Here is a 19,456-nt window from a genome sequence, read left to right as displayed (position 1 = left end):
CATGACAGGTGTCATCTAATCTTGGGTGGTTATTGATATTCATGACTAATTTGGAGACATTGAAAATGAAACAGTCTGGAATTTGGACTTGTAGGTACCATACTAAAAGTGTTGATCTTAAATGGATTAAAAAATCTAAGGTTCTGGGGTGCCTGGGTGCCTCAGTTGGTTAAGCATCCAATTTTGTTTAGGTCATGATCTCGCTGTTGTAGAAGTCCAGCCCCACATCTAGCTCTGTACTGAAAACTAAGAGCCTGGAGCCTGTTTAGGATTCTGTGTCTGCCTCTCTCTCTCTCTGCCCTTCCCCTACTCATACTCTGTCTCTCTGTATCTCAAAACATTTTTTTAAAAAAATCTAAGGATCTGCTTAAGAAACATGTTCCAAGAAGTCCAGATTGGTAAGAACTTTCAAGGTCTACAGTCCACGTACTGTTTATATTCTTGAGGACAACAGGGTTATCATACTGGATGAGAAAATTAACTACCCCAGCAATGAGAGTGGGCCTGTGGACGTCATGGAGAAGAGCGTGTTTGTCTCTCACTAGGATTCCAGAATGTATGGATGTCTTCTGGACATTTCAGAATTAACTAATTCTATTATTATCAGTGGCTTATTGAAGCAAGTTTGAAGGCCCTAATATTTTTAATTTTTTCCTTAATTTCATAATTAGCTTAGTGACATGTTATTTTATGTTAACTACTTAAATTTATACCTAATACCTACTTAATTATTACTATTTTCACCTAATAGGAAGCAATGAGTAAAAGTGTATTTAAAAATAGTGTTTTTTCCTAGTTTTAAAGTGGCTAAAGCTGAATTTTTACCTCCCTAACACTTTACAAGCAACATTTGCATAATTTCTAAGGTGGCACTCAGTAATAGAGATAACCGTTCTGGATTTTAACTTTTTATATCTGTCAAGAATGAGATGTATGAAAGCATATTCCAAATGAAGAAAGCAAAATTTTACAGTAGTAATACAATCATAAATTGAGAAAAATATCTGCCAAAAAGGTAGGAGTTTTTAATACACTTCCTTTAAGTATTGTTAGATCAACAAGGAAAAAAAATCAATAAGGCTAGAGGATGTGAGCAATACAATTAACAAATTCTATGAGGAATATAAGCTCTTTAAAAAGGGATTTGTTAAAATAAGTTATATGTAATAATAGTATGGAAACTACATATATAGTTGAGACTTGGACAGCACAAGTTTGAACTGTACAAGTCTTCTTAAAAGCATTTTTTAATAGTACAGTACCCAGTACAGTACTCAGTTTGACATATTTTCTTAACATTTTATATTCTTTAGCATGCTTCATTGTAAATGTACAATATATAATACATACAACATACAAAATATGTGCTAATCAACAATTTATGTTGTTGGTAAGTCTTTCAGTCAACAGTAGTTAAGTTGTGAGGACTCAGAATTAATATGCGGATTTTGACTGCTTGAGGTCAGCAACCCTAAGCCCCACATTATTCAAGTATCACCTGTACTGGAATAATAAGCAAATATAAGAGTCTTAAGTATATACAGAAAAATTCTATATATTATGGCTGCAACTTTTTGAAAAGAAAAATTTTAACTTTATACTTAGGAAATAGGTTAGGAAGATATGCACCAAAATCAGATTGCATTCCAGGTATTAGGCCTCTGGGTTTTTCTCTTCTTTCATGTTTTTAATCAAGTAAATTTTCTTATTTTATTTTATTTTATTTTTATTTTTATTTCTGAGAGAGAGACAGCATGAGCAGGGGAGGGTCAGAGAGAAGGGGGTACACAGAATCTGAAACATGCTCCAGGTTCTGAGCTAGCTGTCAGCACAGAGCCCGATGCAGGGCTTGAACCCATGAACCATGAGATCATGACCTGAGCCAAAGTCAGATGCTTAACCAACTGAGCCACCCAGGTGCCCCAATTTTCTAACTTTAATAACATTGAATTTTTTTGCTTCTTATAACTGATAGCATCCATAGCTTAATTAGCAGCAAGATTTCCTTCCTAGGTTGTACATATAATAATGGGACATATTACAGTCTAGGACTCAATAAACTCTATCTTTTGAATAAGTAAAAATAATGAAGCATAAACTTTTTAAAAAGATCCAGTTTGATGAATGTCTTCTTAAAGACAAAAGTGATTGACTAAAATGTACCTCTAATTGGGTTTACATTACTGAAAATAGTAATTTAACATGAAACAAACTTTCTAAATGTTTATTTTATTAGAATATCTGCCTCTTATTATCCCTTGAGAGTAAATAAAATCACGGTGAACTGTCTAGAGTTCTGAATCATGGTTTAATTTACTGAGATGTTAGTTATTATCTATGCATTTTTTCTTTATGATAAAATGATCTAATATTATAATTTTATTTATAAATATTTAGTATATTAAAGATATGCTTTTATTGCTATTAAAAACTTGTATAATGCTATTTTCAATAATAATTCAGGACACTTACTGGCTGTTTTAGTCAAAATAATTGTCTATGAATATTTGGAAATGCTTTTTTCCTCATTTCTGAAAACATTTTGACCACTACAGTTGACAATCCACTAGCTTCTCTTAGTCATGCTTGTCTAAACACAAACCTTCCACTGTGAATACTGATCATTTTTATTGCCTGACTGAATTCCAAAATGTCTTATTTGTGCTAGTGCAGGAATTCACACAAACTGAGGTAAATAATATTCTCTCATGGCTCCTCTCTCAAATAAGACTCTCAATTTTCACATAGAGAGTTAAATACTGATGAAGGTTTCTATTGTAAGGATGTCTGTTGAATCACACATGCATTCGGTGAATGGTAGTTCCCTATGATAGACACTGGAGATTAAAATGAAGACAAAACCCCTGTGAGAGTTTGAGAGAAGTGACATTGATAGAAGAGTGTAAAAGGGTACATTGGAGAGTAATAAATCTTACTTAAAAGGATATTATCCAGCCTAAAATGGAAGCTATATTTAAGAACTCACTCTGCGCTAAGCTTTGTGCTAAGAGCCATCCATATATTATCACAAATAGGGGTTTAAAAAAACACACAAATTATTTTTTTCCAGTCACAAATCCAAAGTCAGTATCACTGGGTTAAAATCAGGTATTGTCAGTACTGACTCATTCTGGGAACTTACTTGTTTCCTTGACTTCCAGCTTATAAAGGTCACCTGTATTCCTTTGCTTGTATCCCCTTCTCCGTCTTCAAAGCCAACAGCACAGCATCTTCAAATATCTCTCTGACACTCTTTCCTCTGTTTCCTTCATCCCATCTTCCCTGACTGTCCCTCTTGCTTCCCTCTTCTAAAGACCCCTTGTGATTACCTTGGCCCCACCTGGATCACTCAGAATAATCACATCTCAGGATCTTTAACACATCTTCAGAGTCCCCTTTTCTAAATAAGGTAATATGTTCACTTTTCTGTGGATTAGAAATTAGATATCTTTGGGGAGCCATTATTCAACTGACTATGGCTACTAAACTAAATAAGAGATCAAGATAGGAAAATGGGTTTTAAGCAATGCTGTTGATTGAATTGTGTGCCCCCAAAATTCATATGTTGAAGCCCTAACCCCTAATGTGTCTGTATATGAAAATAGGTCTTCTAGTTTTAATTAAAGATAAATGAGGGGCACCTGGGTGGCTCAGTCGATTAATCGTCCAACTCAGGCTCAGGTCATGATCTCAAGCCCCACATCAGGCTCTGTGCTGACAGCTAGCTCAGAGCCTGGAGTCTGCTTCAGATTCTGTGTCTCCCTCTCTCACTGACTCTCTCCTGCTCACGCTGCTTCTCGCTCTCAGAAATAAATAAAAACATTAAAAATTTAAAAAAAAAGATAAATGAGATCCTCAGAGTGGAGTCCTAATTTGATAGGAATGGTGGATTTAGAGGAAGAGAAGAGAGAGATAGCTCTCTGTTTGGCCTTATTAAAGAATGGCCATGTGAAGACACAAAGCAAAGATGGCTGTCTGCAAGCCAGGAAAAGAGCTCCAATCAGAAACTGAATCAGCTGGCACCATGATCTTGGACTTCCCAGTTTTCAGAACTATGAGACAAAAAAAAAATTGCTGTTGTTTAAGCCACTTGTTTATAGCAGCCTAAGCAATCTAATATAGGACATGATAAGATGGCCCCTGGTTTATACAAGTCTGAAGTTCAAGAGAGAGTCTGAGCTACAGGTTTAGATTTGGAACTTCACAGCCAAGAGGCAGTAGTTGTGGTGAAGGATATTACCCTGTGACAGATAGTATGTATACTGAAAAGGAGATATAGCTAAGGAAAGAACCATTTGTTTCTAGTAACACTTATACAATGCAGAGTGCTCAGCAGCCTGATTGTGGGAGGAGGGACTGGCAAGTGGTTGAGTTGGTCCTGAGTTTCGTTTGCAGAGAGGAGGCAGGTGGCTGAAGGGCAAGTGGAAGTATTTGATAACAATAATAGGAGTTGCTAGAGGAAGTAGGAGGAATCTTTACTTCCCATAACTCTGCAAAGCAGGGTTTTATAAGGTTTTATAAGGAAACCGAGACTTGAAGACATCGAGTAACTTTCTCTGGGTCACAGAGATTTTATAATTAGATTTTATTCCTAACATCATTCTTGCAATGAAAAAATGGAGAATCAATTTTGATAGGTCATCATGCAGAATTTTGAAATGCAAATACTTAGTCTAAAGAGGAGCTCTTTCAGTATCCCTTCAAGCAAGTAGGAAGTAGTGTGAGACACCCTCTGGTAGAGGCTAATACTCTAAATTGAAAAGGTGTTCTGGGGTAAAGGGATCAGTGAATTTGAAAAGTCAAAATGTTATGAATAAGAGTATTGAATACGTAAGTAATATACTGGACTTGTGATGTCAGAAATAGAGACAATTTTTAATCTCCTTAAGGACAAGGTTGCATTTGGGAGCATGTTTTACCAGAAAAGAATAAAAAGTGGGAGGTACAGGCTTCCAGTTACGGGATCAGTAAGTTACAAGGATAAAAGGCACCAAATAGAGTGTATAGTCAATGAATGGTATTGTAATAGCACTATGTGGTGACAGATGGCAGTAGCCACACTTGTGGTGAGCATAGCATAACATATAGACTTGTCAAATCACTGTTGTACACCTGAGAATGATGTCACATTGTGTGTCAGCTATACTTGAATTAAAAAGAAAAGTTAATTAATTTAATTCAACTAATAAAAGAAAATAATCCTGTGCCTGAATCATGCAGTTAAATCCTCAACCCTTCCTTGGTGGTGCACACAGAAACTTCAAGCATATGGCAAATTCATTTATTCAGCAAGTGACTGAGTGCCTATTTGATGCCAGGAGTCTTGCTAAGTACTGAGATAGAAAGGTCAATGAGATTATAGTCTCTGCCTTTAGGATGTTCAAAGTTAGTAAGGAAAAACCTGAGTTAATAGTTGAAACCAAGAGGTACTGGCACTAGAATAATTGTTGGTCCAGGGTATGAAGAAGCATAAATGAAGGAGCAGTCAGCTGAGCCTTTTGAAGGTATGTTTATAGAACAAACAACTTCAAATTATTATTAATGAATCAATCACATAATATTTTCTTGTCAGGTTGTTGCCTGCCTCTTAACTCACTACCATGTGTCCTGATAGTAAAGGCAGAATTTTATTGAAAAGCAACGGCCCCTTTTGCCTCAAGTATATAAACAAAGACAAATTTTTATCAAATACAGAGCTTTGACAGCAATAGATGTATTTGCTGTGTGCATGCATAAACATCAAATACTGTCTTGAAAAGTGCATTTAGAAGCATTGCTACAGGCATGCCTATGATCATAGAGTTTGGCCACTCCTGACAACTGACTGGGATGTGAAATTGGAGGCTGATTATGAACAAAAGGACGTGTCGGCTAGGAAGTTAGTGTAAAGAAACACTGTAGTGCACCAAGCATTAAAATATAATGTAGCTGTCCAAAAGTTGGAGGAAAGGAGGGAGGGAAATAAGTCCACTGAAGTCATGGGTCAACTTTCCAGGCTGCTGGAATCATTATATTCACAATGCTATCAGACTTAACTGCCATGTCTTAATGCTTCTGAATTACTACCTTGTGTCCTTTTACCACATTCAAATCACAAAAATTGGAAAGAATTATGACATAAAAAAAAATTTGCCCAGAATGAAAAAAAGAGGCTGTCTAATATTTGGAATGTAGTCTGGGGGAAAATGGACAATATGGGATAATGTGTTACTTAATTCATTCACTGAAAAAGTCCTTACCCATTGTTTGATGAGGAAGTTAAAAAACTCCTTCACAGGTCTTACAGAAACTGTTTCCTGACCTAGATTTTAAAAGCCTAGCTGTGAAGGATACTTAGAATAACATATTTAACATATTTAGCATGTCTTTTGTGGTATAAGGATAATTTTAAAAGACTTAATAGTTACATGGAAACTTTGTAGGACCCAAAAAGCTTGGCAAGTATTTACACATTAATCTTTATCTCTCAAAAAGTAACTAGGTGGTAAGTATTTAAACCCCACCCCACCCCGCCTCTTGGGCCAATGATACTAAAGCAGAAAAAAAGTAATATGAGTTCTCCTAATACCACAAAACAAGTGAGTGGTGAAGGTAGAAACAGAGGACCCATTTTCTAAAAGCCTGTCCTCTCTCATGTCTTAACTCTTCCTATTGACAAGTCTGGTTAAACATGAGAAACCTTGCATCATGTTGAATCTTTCTGTGATAGTGAATCAGAAGCATTCAATATCAAGTCTCATTTCAACTGGTGTGAAATTATAACTTTTCTTTAAAAATGTTATTCTCTTTCGTATGTAGAAGATGTGCTATGTATTGTGGAGAAATTCAACAGAATAGTCATAAGTCCTTGAATACAATTGGGTAGGTGACCCTTCTGATAACATTAATAATATTGGAATTTATCTTAAGACCTCAAGAGACTAATATATACCTCTATAACTAAATTAAAAATTGGTTATATTTTTTTCCTTTATGCCTCTTCTTTTTTAACACTTTCTTTATATGACACTTAAAAATATTCTTCCTGTTACTTTCACATGCAGGAAGGAAAGTGGATTGTGCATGGTTAGGTTAAAAAACAAAAACAAAACTGAATGCAGAAGATACTGAGGCCTCTCTTAACTGTATGCAATGAGAAGAAAACAAAGGATACTATGCAATTTTTTAAAATGTTATCATATTGGAAAATCCCTGTCCTCTAAGATATCCCAACTTTGTGTCTTGAGGCTTTTTTCTCTTGATTAATTCATTTCATTAATTCAATAAATATTAGAGTTGTTTATTATATACTAGGCACTATGGATATAACAGAAAATAGAGATGTTAAACTCCATGCCTTCATGACTTACATTATAGTTGATATGGTCAAGGGGAGATTTTTAAATGGAGCAATACCTAACAAATGTGTAAAATAGTTAAACATGAATTTCACAGAAATTTCAAATAGTCAGAAATGCTATACAGTAAATATATTATGCTAATACTCGCAAGCCAAAAGATCCCAGGGACATACTGTAGTTTTAAAAGTTGGGTTTATTGCTCATTTTAGCAAGAGAAAAACACACAACATGTGGAACTGTGGTATGTGTCAGTAATGGAAATTTAAATGAAACCTATTGAAGGCTTTGGGCTTTGATTGGGTGATTTAGGCAAAGGAAGCAGATTAGATTAGATGCTGTCAGAAAGCAGCAGCAATTCTGTAATTGTGTATGTGTTTGGTGTTTTCCTATTAGTATTTTTTATTCTATTTATTTTTATTGACACACATATAGTTGACACACAATATTACATTAGTTTATAGTGGACAACATAGTGATTCAACAATTCTATGTGTTATGCTATATTCATCACAAGTGTAGCCTCCACCGGCCGCCGTAAACACTATTATAATACCATTGACTATATTCCCTGTGCTGCACCTTCTGTCCCTGTGACTTATTCGCTCCATAACTGGAAGCCTGAACTTCCCACTCCCCTTTGCCCTTTTTGCTAACCCCCTACCCTCTCCTCTTTGGTAATCACCAGTCTGTTCTCTGTATTTATAGATCTATTTCTGCTTTTTTCTTTATTTGTTCATTTTGTTTTTTAGATCCCACACATAAATGAAATAATATGGTGTTTGACTGTGTGACTTTTTTCACTTAGCATAATACCCCCTAGGTCCAACCATGTTATTGCAAGTGGTAAAGTCTCATTCTTTTTATTGCCTGAGTAATACTCCATTCTATATACATGTTGCATATATACATCTTCTTTATCCATTTGCCTATTGATGGACACTTAGGTTACTTTCTTATCTTGGCTATTCTTAATAATGCAGCAAGAACATGGGAATGTAGATATATCTTCAATATCTTGTTTTCATTTTCTTTGGAAATACCCAGTAGTGGAATTACTGGATCATATGTTATTTCTTTTTTTTTTTTTTAATTTTTTGAGGAACCTCCTACTGTTTTCCATAGTAGCTGCACCAATTTACATCCTACCAACAGTGCTTCACCCTGTTGATGAGGTAGGGATTCTTTCCTTAGGGTCATGGGATGCCAAACACACAGCACCTTTTGTTAGCCATAAGAGATTGATAGATATTTATCAATTACATGTACTCTCAACCAAGGGGGGAAGAAGACACCACACACCACACAGGACTACCTGGAGGTTGTACTTGTGAACCTAGCAAACAACCAGGGGACTCTAGGAGATAAGACGTGTAATACCAAGAGCATAAGGCAATCATTCCACAGACTGGCAGGAAAGGGAAACCTGCTACATGGGGATAAAGAAGAACTATATAGGAGCCATTTGATAAAGAGGGATATTTGGCTAGAGGACCATATATATGGGAGCTGAGTGGGAGGGAGAGCCTGTGGGAAGGCTGTTTGAGGCCTTCCCAGTTTCCCCCAGATATTAAAGCAGCTCATAATATTGGGCTTTAATTTTAGGACTTATACCACAATATCTTAATGAATCTTATATTTACAGAGGAGAGACTAGAACAAGGGTAAGGATATAATTGGTAAAGAAATAGCCATTACTCATTCTAGCCAAGAGAGGAGTGCATGTTTAGTATTTTGGCATGTGACCTTGCCTTTGTCTGTGCTTAGACAAAGTATTCAGGTGCCTTCCTCTGTCTCATTTTATCATGGTCTCAGGGTAACCTTGTCAAGGCTGGTATAGTGTGTCTCAGCCTAGCTCTGAGATTGAGGCCAGCTTCTGATTGTAGAGCTGCTAATTTTTTTCTTTCTTATTTAGAAGGAACTGATGGTGGTGAGGATTAAATTAGATAATTGATGAGAGAAAGTTTTCTGGAGGAGGAACCTTAAATCTTGTCCTTTAGTGCTAATAAGAAACCATCCACATAGAGGAGGTTAGCGACAAGGGAGGAAAGGATACAGTTTGTGGAGAGCATTCTTCTCAGAGGGAAATAGCAAGTGTGAAAAAAAACAAAAAACATACTTCATTATACCCAAGAGATATGTTCTAAAAAGCCATCAGAAATGCAGCTCTTTGCTTCAGTGACTCCCAAGGGTTTGGAGGTAGGGGAAACCAGAATATCAGAACATGGGGGAGAAAATTTTGGAAAGCTTCCAGTAGATTATGAGGTGACAGTCCCTCAAATGGATGGTCCCTCACCACCTCCACCAGTCTCTCAAAGTTTTAATTTGGTTATGTAGACTTTATATGGAAAATCTAATACTGTTATTATAATATAATAACAAAATACAAACAATAGTAAACATCCCAGACAGCAGTAAATGGTAGTTATAAGCAGAGATACTGGAGCCAGACTTCCTGGGTTCAAATCACAGTTTTACTACTTTCTAGTTGTGTCTCCATAGGCAAGTTATTTAGCCCATGTATCTAAGCTTCTTCATCTGTAAAGTGAGGATAATAATGATACCCATCACAAAGGTTTGTTGTCAAGATTAAAATATATATATAGTTTTTAGACCTGGTTCATGGTAAGCAATGTATAAGTGCTACCTGTGTAATAATGATTGGAAAAGAAAAAAAAAACTATAGTTCACACCATGTTCTTATAGCCAATGAGTTAACAATGCACTAACCAGTATATAAAAATGTTCACACATTGAGGAATAACTTATCTTACTTATGGTTATATGCAGGGCCTCCTCTCTTGCTACAAGGACAAAAATATAATGGATCAGTCTTTGACAATATCTTAAGCTATGTATTGGATTTAAAATACTTTTTCCTCTCTGATATGTCTGATACATCCAGGCCTACCACAGATAAAGGTTTTAATATATCGCATGACTGCAATTTTTGGACTTGCCTAAAGAATGCACTAGGAGTCTCAGATCTTTAATTGAGGCAACCATATTTAGTGCCACTGAAATAAGTGTGATAACAGCTTGATGGTGCAAAGTTTGACATGAAGAAAACGCCTACCTGGTGATAATAGGATACATAAATTTCAGAGAACAGAAAACCAAAGAAAATTAACCCTCTGCCTGTCTTGATCAAATAACACCAGAGTTTTCTATTCATTTTACTATATTCAAAAGTTTATTTGGATTACTATGAAATGCTAACATAAAATCACTCGGGTTATGGGCTCATGACAGGTGAGGAGTTTTAAAATATTGGTGTGTTTTATTTTTACTAGCAAACTTATTAAAGCAAAATAAAAGAAAAAAAAGAAATATATGTTTTGTTGTGGATATTTATAACAAACCACCATGATCTGAGAAGGAATTTAAGTATCTTAGTAGGCCAGCATGTGTAAGACTTTAACTTAAACATACGTACGTACCTTTTCTCTCAATGTTCAGAGCCTCAGTAGAAAAATGTTGAACATCTCTACCAATTCCCATTGTTTTATGTCTGAGAGAAAAATCTTTAAATTGTTTTTTAATTACAAAACTGAAAAGTACAGCTTCTTTTTCCTGTGAACATAAACATTTAACCTCTAACAGGTTGAGAGCATCATTAAGTAAAAAAGATTTTTTTCTTGTTTTGATGTCAAATTAAACAAGATGTTTAAACTCTAATATCATATGCAGTGAACTTAGGGACCTCATTCTAGTCTGTGTGTTTTGTTTGCTTGTTTGTTAGTTTAACATACAGAGAATAAACTCTCTTATTAGACTGCTTTCTATTTCTAATAGACATGTTTACACATAATTTAGAAGCAACATTTTGGCTTGTTACCTTCCTATTTTTCACTTAAAAAATATCTTAGCATTTATACCAAAATGGACTTACTATTCATGTATAGTCAACATTTAGTTGACTATAATGAGTTGGTCAAAAAAAATATGGATAATTGAAATCTGTGGTACTTCAAAATTTAATTTGGTCCCCTACACAGCATTGAACTATTAGCTACACCTGCTAGCTATTAACCAACTGAAGATATTTTAATTTTCATTTCTCTCACCCTTGTAAAGATCCATATAATTTAAAGTACATGAATAGCACTTTACAGTTGATAAGCACTTTTATCTATATCACTTTTGATCTTCCCAATATCTCTATTAGGAAGGGACATTATAGAAGAACTTATATATAGGAATATTTTATTATTATCTTTATAGATTAATAAATTGGTGATCAAGCATCATGCTCTTAAGCAAATGTAGGTTATTGGCCTCAGAAAAGTTAAGTCTGGAATTTCAAGTTTTATTGAATTTATTTCATTGCACTAAGAAAACTTCCAAACTTCTTTCCCACCATAACCCCATTAGTCACCCTTGTGTCTTTATGGCTTCTGATCTTTGAATCATTGTCTTCACTCTTCTCATTCCCTCTATGTATCTGTCTGGAATGTTACTGCTTTTCTTGAATATCCAAATTGTACCTATCGATCAACATCCAGCAAAAGTTTCACCTGCTCCAGGAAGTCTTCTAGTTGCCATTGTTCTTACTTAACTAATATACCATTTGCAGAGATTGGTTCCTATGTTCTTGAATGTTTTATTTATTCAGCTAAACTTTTCTACTAAACTGTAGGCTCCTAAGAACAGGGACCAAGTCTTATACTTCTTTGAAACTCACAGCACTCTAACACTGGATATATTTATATGTATACATGTATGAATATGTGTGTGTATAGTAAATTAGTGATAAATATTTGCCTGTTATTCATTACTGCCCAGTGAAGCCATTGCTGAGCCATAAATCATCTTACTATATTTGTATTCCAACCATGTGACTTGTAATTTAGCCTGTATAATCACCTATTATAGTTGAGTTTGATGGATTCATTTCAACATGTTCATATACTGGTTGACCCTAGCACTGATTTCTGGTAGTAGTGAAGCTCAGGCATATGGTCTTCAGGATCAAATCCACTACACATGCCTGATGGATTCCCTGAATAGAGCAGACATTTAGCCCATATATCAGTATTGAGATCAGGAAGAGGAAATGTTAGGCAGTGACTGCTTTTCGATAGAATTACATTAGCATCACCGATTCTGCTAGTCATAATTTCTCTGCAGATCAGGGAGATCTATCAATGGCAGTTCTGTGCCTTACCATATGAAATGATGGTATAAATGATGCTGATCAAGCATGTCATCATTATAAGTTTAATTTTTAAGAAAGAAATCTCCATATGGAAATGACACAGTTGACAGTCATTATGTTAAAAAATGATAACTTATGACAGTTCAGTTCTTCACGAATGTAAGTATTCTCCTTAAACAAAATTACTTTTGTTCACATTTTAAGGAGAATTTGGAGAAGTCTGTAGTGGACGATTGAAGACACCAGGGAAAAGAGAGATCCCCGTTGCCATCAAAACTTTAAAAGGTGGCCACATGGATCGACAAAGAAGAGATTTTCTAAGAGAAGCTAGTATCATGGGTCAGTTTGATCACCCAAATATCATTCGGCTGGAAGGTGTTGTCACAAAAAGTAAGTATTGATTTTCTTTATTACCTCTTTTATATATCTCTATCTCAGTTCCTTAGAAACAAACAAATGAAAAACCTTACTAGCAATACCACAGCCAATAAGAGGATAATTTAGTTTAGGGGGCACCTGGGTCACTCAGTCGGTTAAACATCTGACTTCAGCTCAGGTTATGATCTTGCGGTTCATGAGTTCAGCCCTGCTGATGGCTAAAAGCCTGGAGCCTCCCTCTCTCTGCCCCTCCCCTGCTCATGCTCTCTCTCTCTCTTTCTCTCTCAAAAATAAATAAAATATATTATTTTTTTTTTAAAAAGAGGATAATTTAGTTCAAATATCATCTTCTGAACCCCTCAGAATCTTGATATGAGACTGTGACATTATTAGAGTTGGCATTGGTCACCAAACAGCTTTGAAATGGTATTTTTTCCTTGTAAATCATTTGCTAATTTAACATGAAGTAATGAATCAAAAGTAAAGGGCTATATATTTTTTTCTAATTTCTATAATCTGTTCACTTAGTCTAAAGCTGTTAAAATTTCAGTATTAATAGAAGAAACAATTAAAATACTTTAGTTATTAAGGTAAAATACTTCTTGGAAATAAATTTCATGTACAAATATGGATGCTTTGTCTGAAGTAAAATGTCTAAACAAAAAAATTTATATGTAACCCATCTACATAAATGCTATTAGAACTAAATTATTTTAATTTATATAAAATGGAAAAAAACTATAACTTCAAGGAGAGAAATTTTCATTTTTACAGAAATAGTGAGCTCAAAGCCATTCCTTTGAAGTTTCTTAAAAATACAAAATTAATCTTATACTCTAAAAAATAGATTGCTATACAATCACTTTTATTTGAATAATGACAGGATATAAACCTTAACTCTATTTCTCCTTATTCACTAATGAACTATAATATATAAAACCCAATAGAGAATGGCATTAAAAAACTCAAAACATAATTTAAATCTTTGAGAAGTTTTTTTTCATAAAATTGATATTTCTTTTAAACCACTTATATGAAATTGAAATTTCATGTCCTATTTGAAAACAGGCAAGTGTAAAAGCTTACTAAAAGCCTATAATTGAGTATGTGTATGAAACTCCTAAGTCCCTCTCCAACGCATTGACCAACATGCTGCACAAGGGGAACAGAAGATAGCAGATAGCCTTGAAGGGCTGGAAGACACAAAAGAGTGCTTTTGATGACAGGTGTTGCACTGGTGTGTTACATTAGTTGCCTTAAAGGAGACTTCCAGTGTGTATGTTCTTGTGTTGTTCTCTCCGTTGATTCTGGGCTTTTCTGGGTGTCCCTGTGGAAGCACCTTACACGCTTGCACTTTGGAGCTTGTTGCTTCCTGTTACCCAGCCTCCAACCCTTAGCAAAGCCAGTCTATATGGTGAGGCTTTGGGCAGTATTGCAAAGAGGAGGAAAACAGGAACATCCAGTTGACAGATCTATCTGATTTGCCCACATACAGTTTGCACTTAATGCCAGGCTTGTGATAAACCATCTCAGACATTGTAACCTCTCCCCACTACCACCACCACCAAGACCAGATGGCTATAGCCACAGTTGACATCTTGTAGAGCAAAGGAACCACCTACCTCAATCTAGTCATCCCATAAAATCATGAGAGAAGATCAATGTTGCATTAAGCCACCAAGTTAAGAAAACGTAGAATTCTACCCCTGCCACTTAAGAGTTATACAACTTTAGGTAAATTATTTGCCATCTCTCTCCTTTATTTCCACCTCTGCAAAAATAAGACCAACATAACTCCTACTCCATAGGAATAACTGTAAAGATTAAATTTGTAAATGTATAAAGTGTTTAGCATAGTATGTGTCATAAAAAGCTACATTAAATGATAGCCATTATTGGTGCTGTGTGCCAGGCACTTTACACATACAGTTGACCATTTCATTTCCACAGCAACTACTATGAGTATCATCATCCACTGAAGCTCAGACAGGTTAATTAACCTGCAGAAAGACCTCTAACCCATAGTAAGTAGCATGGCTGGTATTCAGGCTGAGGTCTTTTTGACTCTAAAACCCATGACATGTATATGAGTGTTGGGTTTTTTTTTCTTTTTCTATATTACAGTGAATGAATCACTTTTATACTTAAATTTACCTTTATCTTATCTGAATTAAATAACATTAAATAAATGGCAATCTGAATAAAATAATATAATACCACTAAAATTTAGGTTAGTAAAATGAATCACCTCTAAAATGTAAAATTTGTAAAGATCCAGCTATGCCATAATAGCTAGCAAAGACTATAATCTAAATGAGAAAGACAGAAGGAGAGAGAAGAAATAACTATTAATTTTTCATTTATGTTTTCTGACCTCCTTGTCATTAATTTGGCATGAACTTTTCAAGTCATCCTTTTGTCATATCTCTCTGGAAGAAAAAATATAATTTTAAAGTTGGGTTCTTTGCAAAACTTTTAATATAATAATTTAAATATAATGTCGAGGTCTTATTATGTGTATTTTTGCTCATAACATCTGGAAATGTGTCAAACAATAAATTCAGAGATTGAAAAGTATCAGATCTTCATTTTCTCCCCTTGGAAAATCATATTATATGACTTTGTCATGTATTACAATGTGTTTTTCACATATTGCCATATATTTTATATGCATATATATACATGGATAAAATCAATGAAAGGTAAAAATATTTATAAGCCCTATGAAGTAGTAAGATTTGTTTATTTTATATCAACTGAATTGGTTTAGTGAGATAGTCTGTGGCACTTGTCTGCCCATTTGAAATACTCCGTTTATTTCACAGTAATTATTTCATATCCCTTATAATCCTGTCTAAAAATGGTACCAATGATCACTACAAAGCCAAATTTGTATTTTCCCTAAGTCAGAGTCCTTGTTCCATTTCATGAAAAAAAAAAAAAAACCTACTGAGCAGGAAAGGGAGGAAAAGATAATTGAGAAAGGGCAGATTCAATATGCTTTTGAATGACAATCATCCTTATAGTTTTAACTTGTACAAGTGAGCCCATATAAGGGTGCTGGGCTGCTGCTGAGTTGGAGAAAGGAGTAATTCCTGAAAGATAAGTGGGCATATTTATACTGTTATCTTCTTGACTCAAGTGCTATGAGACTTTTAGGAGAAAGGCAATAAATAAATGAATGCCTCATTCCCATAAATACATGGTAATTGTTCCAAGATTGCCCTTAAGTAGCTAAAAGATAGCTAGCAATTAATGCTCCCTAAGGACTACCATATTGCATAAAAGATAATACTGACAAAGATAAAGATGAAGCATAGGTTTATGCAGTCGTGTTAGTAGAGTATCCTGGGGTTCTGAGAAATAAACTCAGACTCTCAGTTGAAAGTGATGCAAAATTATAGATCAAAATCTTCATCAGATCCTTTTATAAATTCTTAATAGGCATATTTTTTATCTTATGTATACATTTTATCTCCAAGAGATACATATTACAAAGTTCTTGGGAACACTTTGCTCTTTCATATTCAAAGCATATAACTACTTTTATTTTAAACTTGGAAGTTAAATGATTAAAAGCTGCATTATATAAAAAGTGTGTGTGATAAAAGCTGAACCTATTTATTTGATACACATCACAATTTCATTAACCTGTTAAGATAAAACTGATATAAACAGAGATTAATCAAGCTAAACCATATGCTTAGCACATACTTTTTGTCCAAGAAGCAAATAGAAGCGATTAGTTAGAGAACAGACTTGTCGCCATTAGTAGCATGCATAGTAGCAATTTGTAACTGGTAAGGTATACACCAGTGTCATTAGGTACTTAACCAAAAGAGAAAGTGCTACACTCCTATAAAAAGATAAGAATAGTGGTTAAATGATGAAGAAATACAGTGCAGTAACCACACTCCAGAAGCCTGGGCCTAGCAGTTTGAATCATGATGATGGAAGGAACAAGAGAGAAATAATGAAGTGCCTATCTCCTGGCTTAGAGGCTAATTAAATTTAGATATACCAACTATATCTCAGATAAATCATAGATCTAGTAAGGAGTAATAGAAACCAATCAGGATAGCAAATGAATTCCCGAACATAACTTCATTTCATTGTAGGACTTTGTAAAGACATTCTGTGGGCACAGTACAGGAACTGTAACAAGAAAGTGCTAGAATGCCCAAACCCTCTTTAAATATGGCGGAGTACTATGGGTTCCTCTCAAACAGTTTCAGTGGGTCTACACAGGTTCTAAGAGAGTAGATTCAAGTCAGTCAAGTACATTGTACAATAGCTGCACAAGAACTGCCCATCTGGTTCCAGAATTGCATTCTACTTGTCAAGTAATACATTGCCCAAGATTTCTGACTTTTACTGTTGCCACCAATATGATCTCTGCCTCTTCACCTGGTGTGTATCCAGCTGCCAGTTATAGGATCTTAGCCAATCCTCCACATCTTTAGGCCTTAGGGTTGTTTTTTTTTTTTTTAATCTGCACTAAAGATTGAAAAGGGGAGATTGGATTAGAAAACAGTAAAGGTCACATTAGGCCTAATATTTTGTGTTCCATTTCTTCGCCAAAGGAAGAGGGTCACAGATGTTGGTGAGGAAAATTTGTGCCAGTGATAACTTATCACCCTACTTCTACTTTTTAAAAATAACTTCAGGTTTGTATTAGTAATCCAAAGAAGATAGATTCTAGGAGAAATAAAAAGTCCCTTTAATAAAGCTCTATCTTAACAATCAATGAAGAGAAAGTATAGGTAAAATTTTCCTGTGAAACAAAATCAGGGTTTGGATATTTGGAATATACATTGCAGGGGTAAATATTCTGCAAAACTGAGTCAAATAAAATAAATTAGATGGTTGTTCCCCCTGCCTTCCCACTTTCTTCTGGAGTTCAGCCACTCTGCTAGCTAAGACAGGCTGAGAGGTTTGTTTTGCTTTGTTTTCCAAGAAACACCTGAGCACCACCAGGTGTTAGACATTATTGCCAATTAAAACCTAGAGCTACAGAAAAGAAGCACTCCGTGCTCCTGAGAAGCACACTTTTTGGTGTCCGTCCACTGGGAGCAGCAGACAAGCAGGCCAGTATTTCCCAGTGTGATGTGTGGCATGTGTTGTTCTGGATACAGTTATTATTAATTTATCCATTCATTTATTCCATGAATATTTACTTACTGGGTGTCTACTCTTGTAGTCAATGGTAATATGGTATTGAAAAAGAGCTTCTGTCTACCTACTGGAGGAAACCAAAAGAAATTAAATGCACGAATATAATTTTAGGTAAACAGAAAAAAAAAAAAAAAAACCTGAGTGNATTTTAGGAAAAAAAAAAAAAAAAAAAAAAAACCTGAGTGAAATGAAAGATCAAGTCATGCCAAGATTTGGTAGGAGAGTATTCCAGGCAGAGAAAACAGAAAACCTTGTGGTTAAAAAAGAAGTTGTCATCTTGCAGGCATCCAGAACATCAGGAGCAAAATAATAAATGTACAGATTACATAGTCAAAGAAAAAACTATAGGCAGGCAAAACAGTGAAGAGACAAGTGTAGTAATCCAAGTGAAAACTAATGGGAAACTAGATTAGATAAGATAAGAAGGGAATAGAATCAAGAGCTATTTCCAAGGTTAAATTAGGAGACTTTAGTGACTGATGTCAAATGTCTTACAAGTTTCTGGTTTAACATCAGAGAGGAAATTCTGGAGAAATGCAGAGTTGGAGAGAAAATATGAATTCTAACTTGAGTAAGTTGTGTTTGAGGTGCCTGGGACGCCTAAATCCTTGAGGCCTCTGGAACCTGGCTGGATGTCTAGACTGCAGGTGCAAATTAAAGAGTACTCACCAGATGGGTGCCAATTGGTAGTGAAGCTACTGGTAGGGTGAGCTTACCCGGAAGGTTGAGGAGAACTATCCTTAATAGCAAACTGAAGATGAAAAGCTTCCAAAAGAGACAGAAGAAACAACCTAGAACAGGTTCCGAAGAATGGGGGAGAGGTCAATAGACTAAAAGGAACTGGGAAGCCATGTAAGACAGGGATTGAGAATCATCTGTTGGGTGAGGCAATCAGGAGGGCACTGCCCCTTACAGCTTATATGAAAATGGTCAGATTGCAGTGGACTCTGAGGTACGTGCACACTGCAGTCAGACTGATAGGTTAAAATGCAAATTCAATTGTGTTGATTTCTTACTTATATTCCAGATTCTTACCATTCTATGTTATTTATTTGTTCAAGTAATATTTACTATGTACCTAACTACCTGTGTGCCATGCACTTTAATAAGCATTAAGCATTTGGCAGTGAAAAAGAAAGCCAGAATACCTGTCCTCCTGGGTCAGGTCCATACATCTACTTCCTCTGGTTTCATTCTTCACCAGTCTCTTGAATTGTAGATGACATTCATGCTGAATGACAAAAGCATGTTAAAAGTTACTCTTATTTCTCCCATGTATCTCTTCCTCTTCCAAATCCCTGAGGAGCTGGATGCAGATGTACCAAGCTGAACCTAATGAGTACGTAGATAACTATGATATGAAAAAAGGATGTTGGTACCTGGAAGGCCCAGATGCCTCTGGAGTTAC

The 19,456-nt window shown here is 35.3% G+C and overlaps 1 protein-coding gene across 3 annotated transcripts in view; it reads left to right on the top strand.

The window, feature by feature from the left end:
• Window positions 1-19,456, top strand: part of LOC144240513 (ephrin type-A receptor 6) — an 877,144-nt gene that overhangs the window by 659,885 nt on the left and 197,803 nt on the right. For all 3 annotated transcript variants that reach the window (XM_077774886.1, XM_077774885.1, XM_077774887.1), the window contains one exon: window positions 12,700-12,885. In XM_077774886.1, coding sequence (XP_077631012.1) covers window positions 12,700-12,885 — 186 coding nt within the window. The remainder of the gene's footprint in view (window positions 1-12,699; window positions 12,886-19,456) is intronic.

The sequence above is a fragment of the Crocuta crocuta genome, unplaced genomic scaffold (genome assembly GCF_008692635.1).
Source record: "Crocuta crocuta isolate KB4526 unplaced genomic scaffold, BGI_CrCroc_1.0 scaffold6, whole genome shotgun sequence".
Taxonomy (NCBI): domain Eukaryota; kingdom Metazoa; phylum Chordata; class Mammalia; order Carnivora; family Hyaenidae; genus Crocuta; species Crocuta crocuta.
The sequence above is the reverse complement of the archived record's forward strand: the minus strand, read 5'-3'. Positions and strand labels throughout refer to the sequence as shown.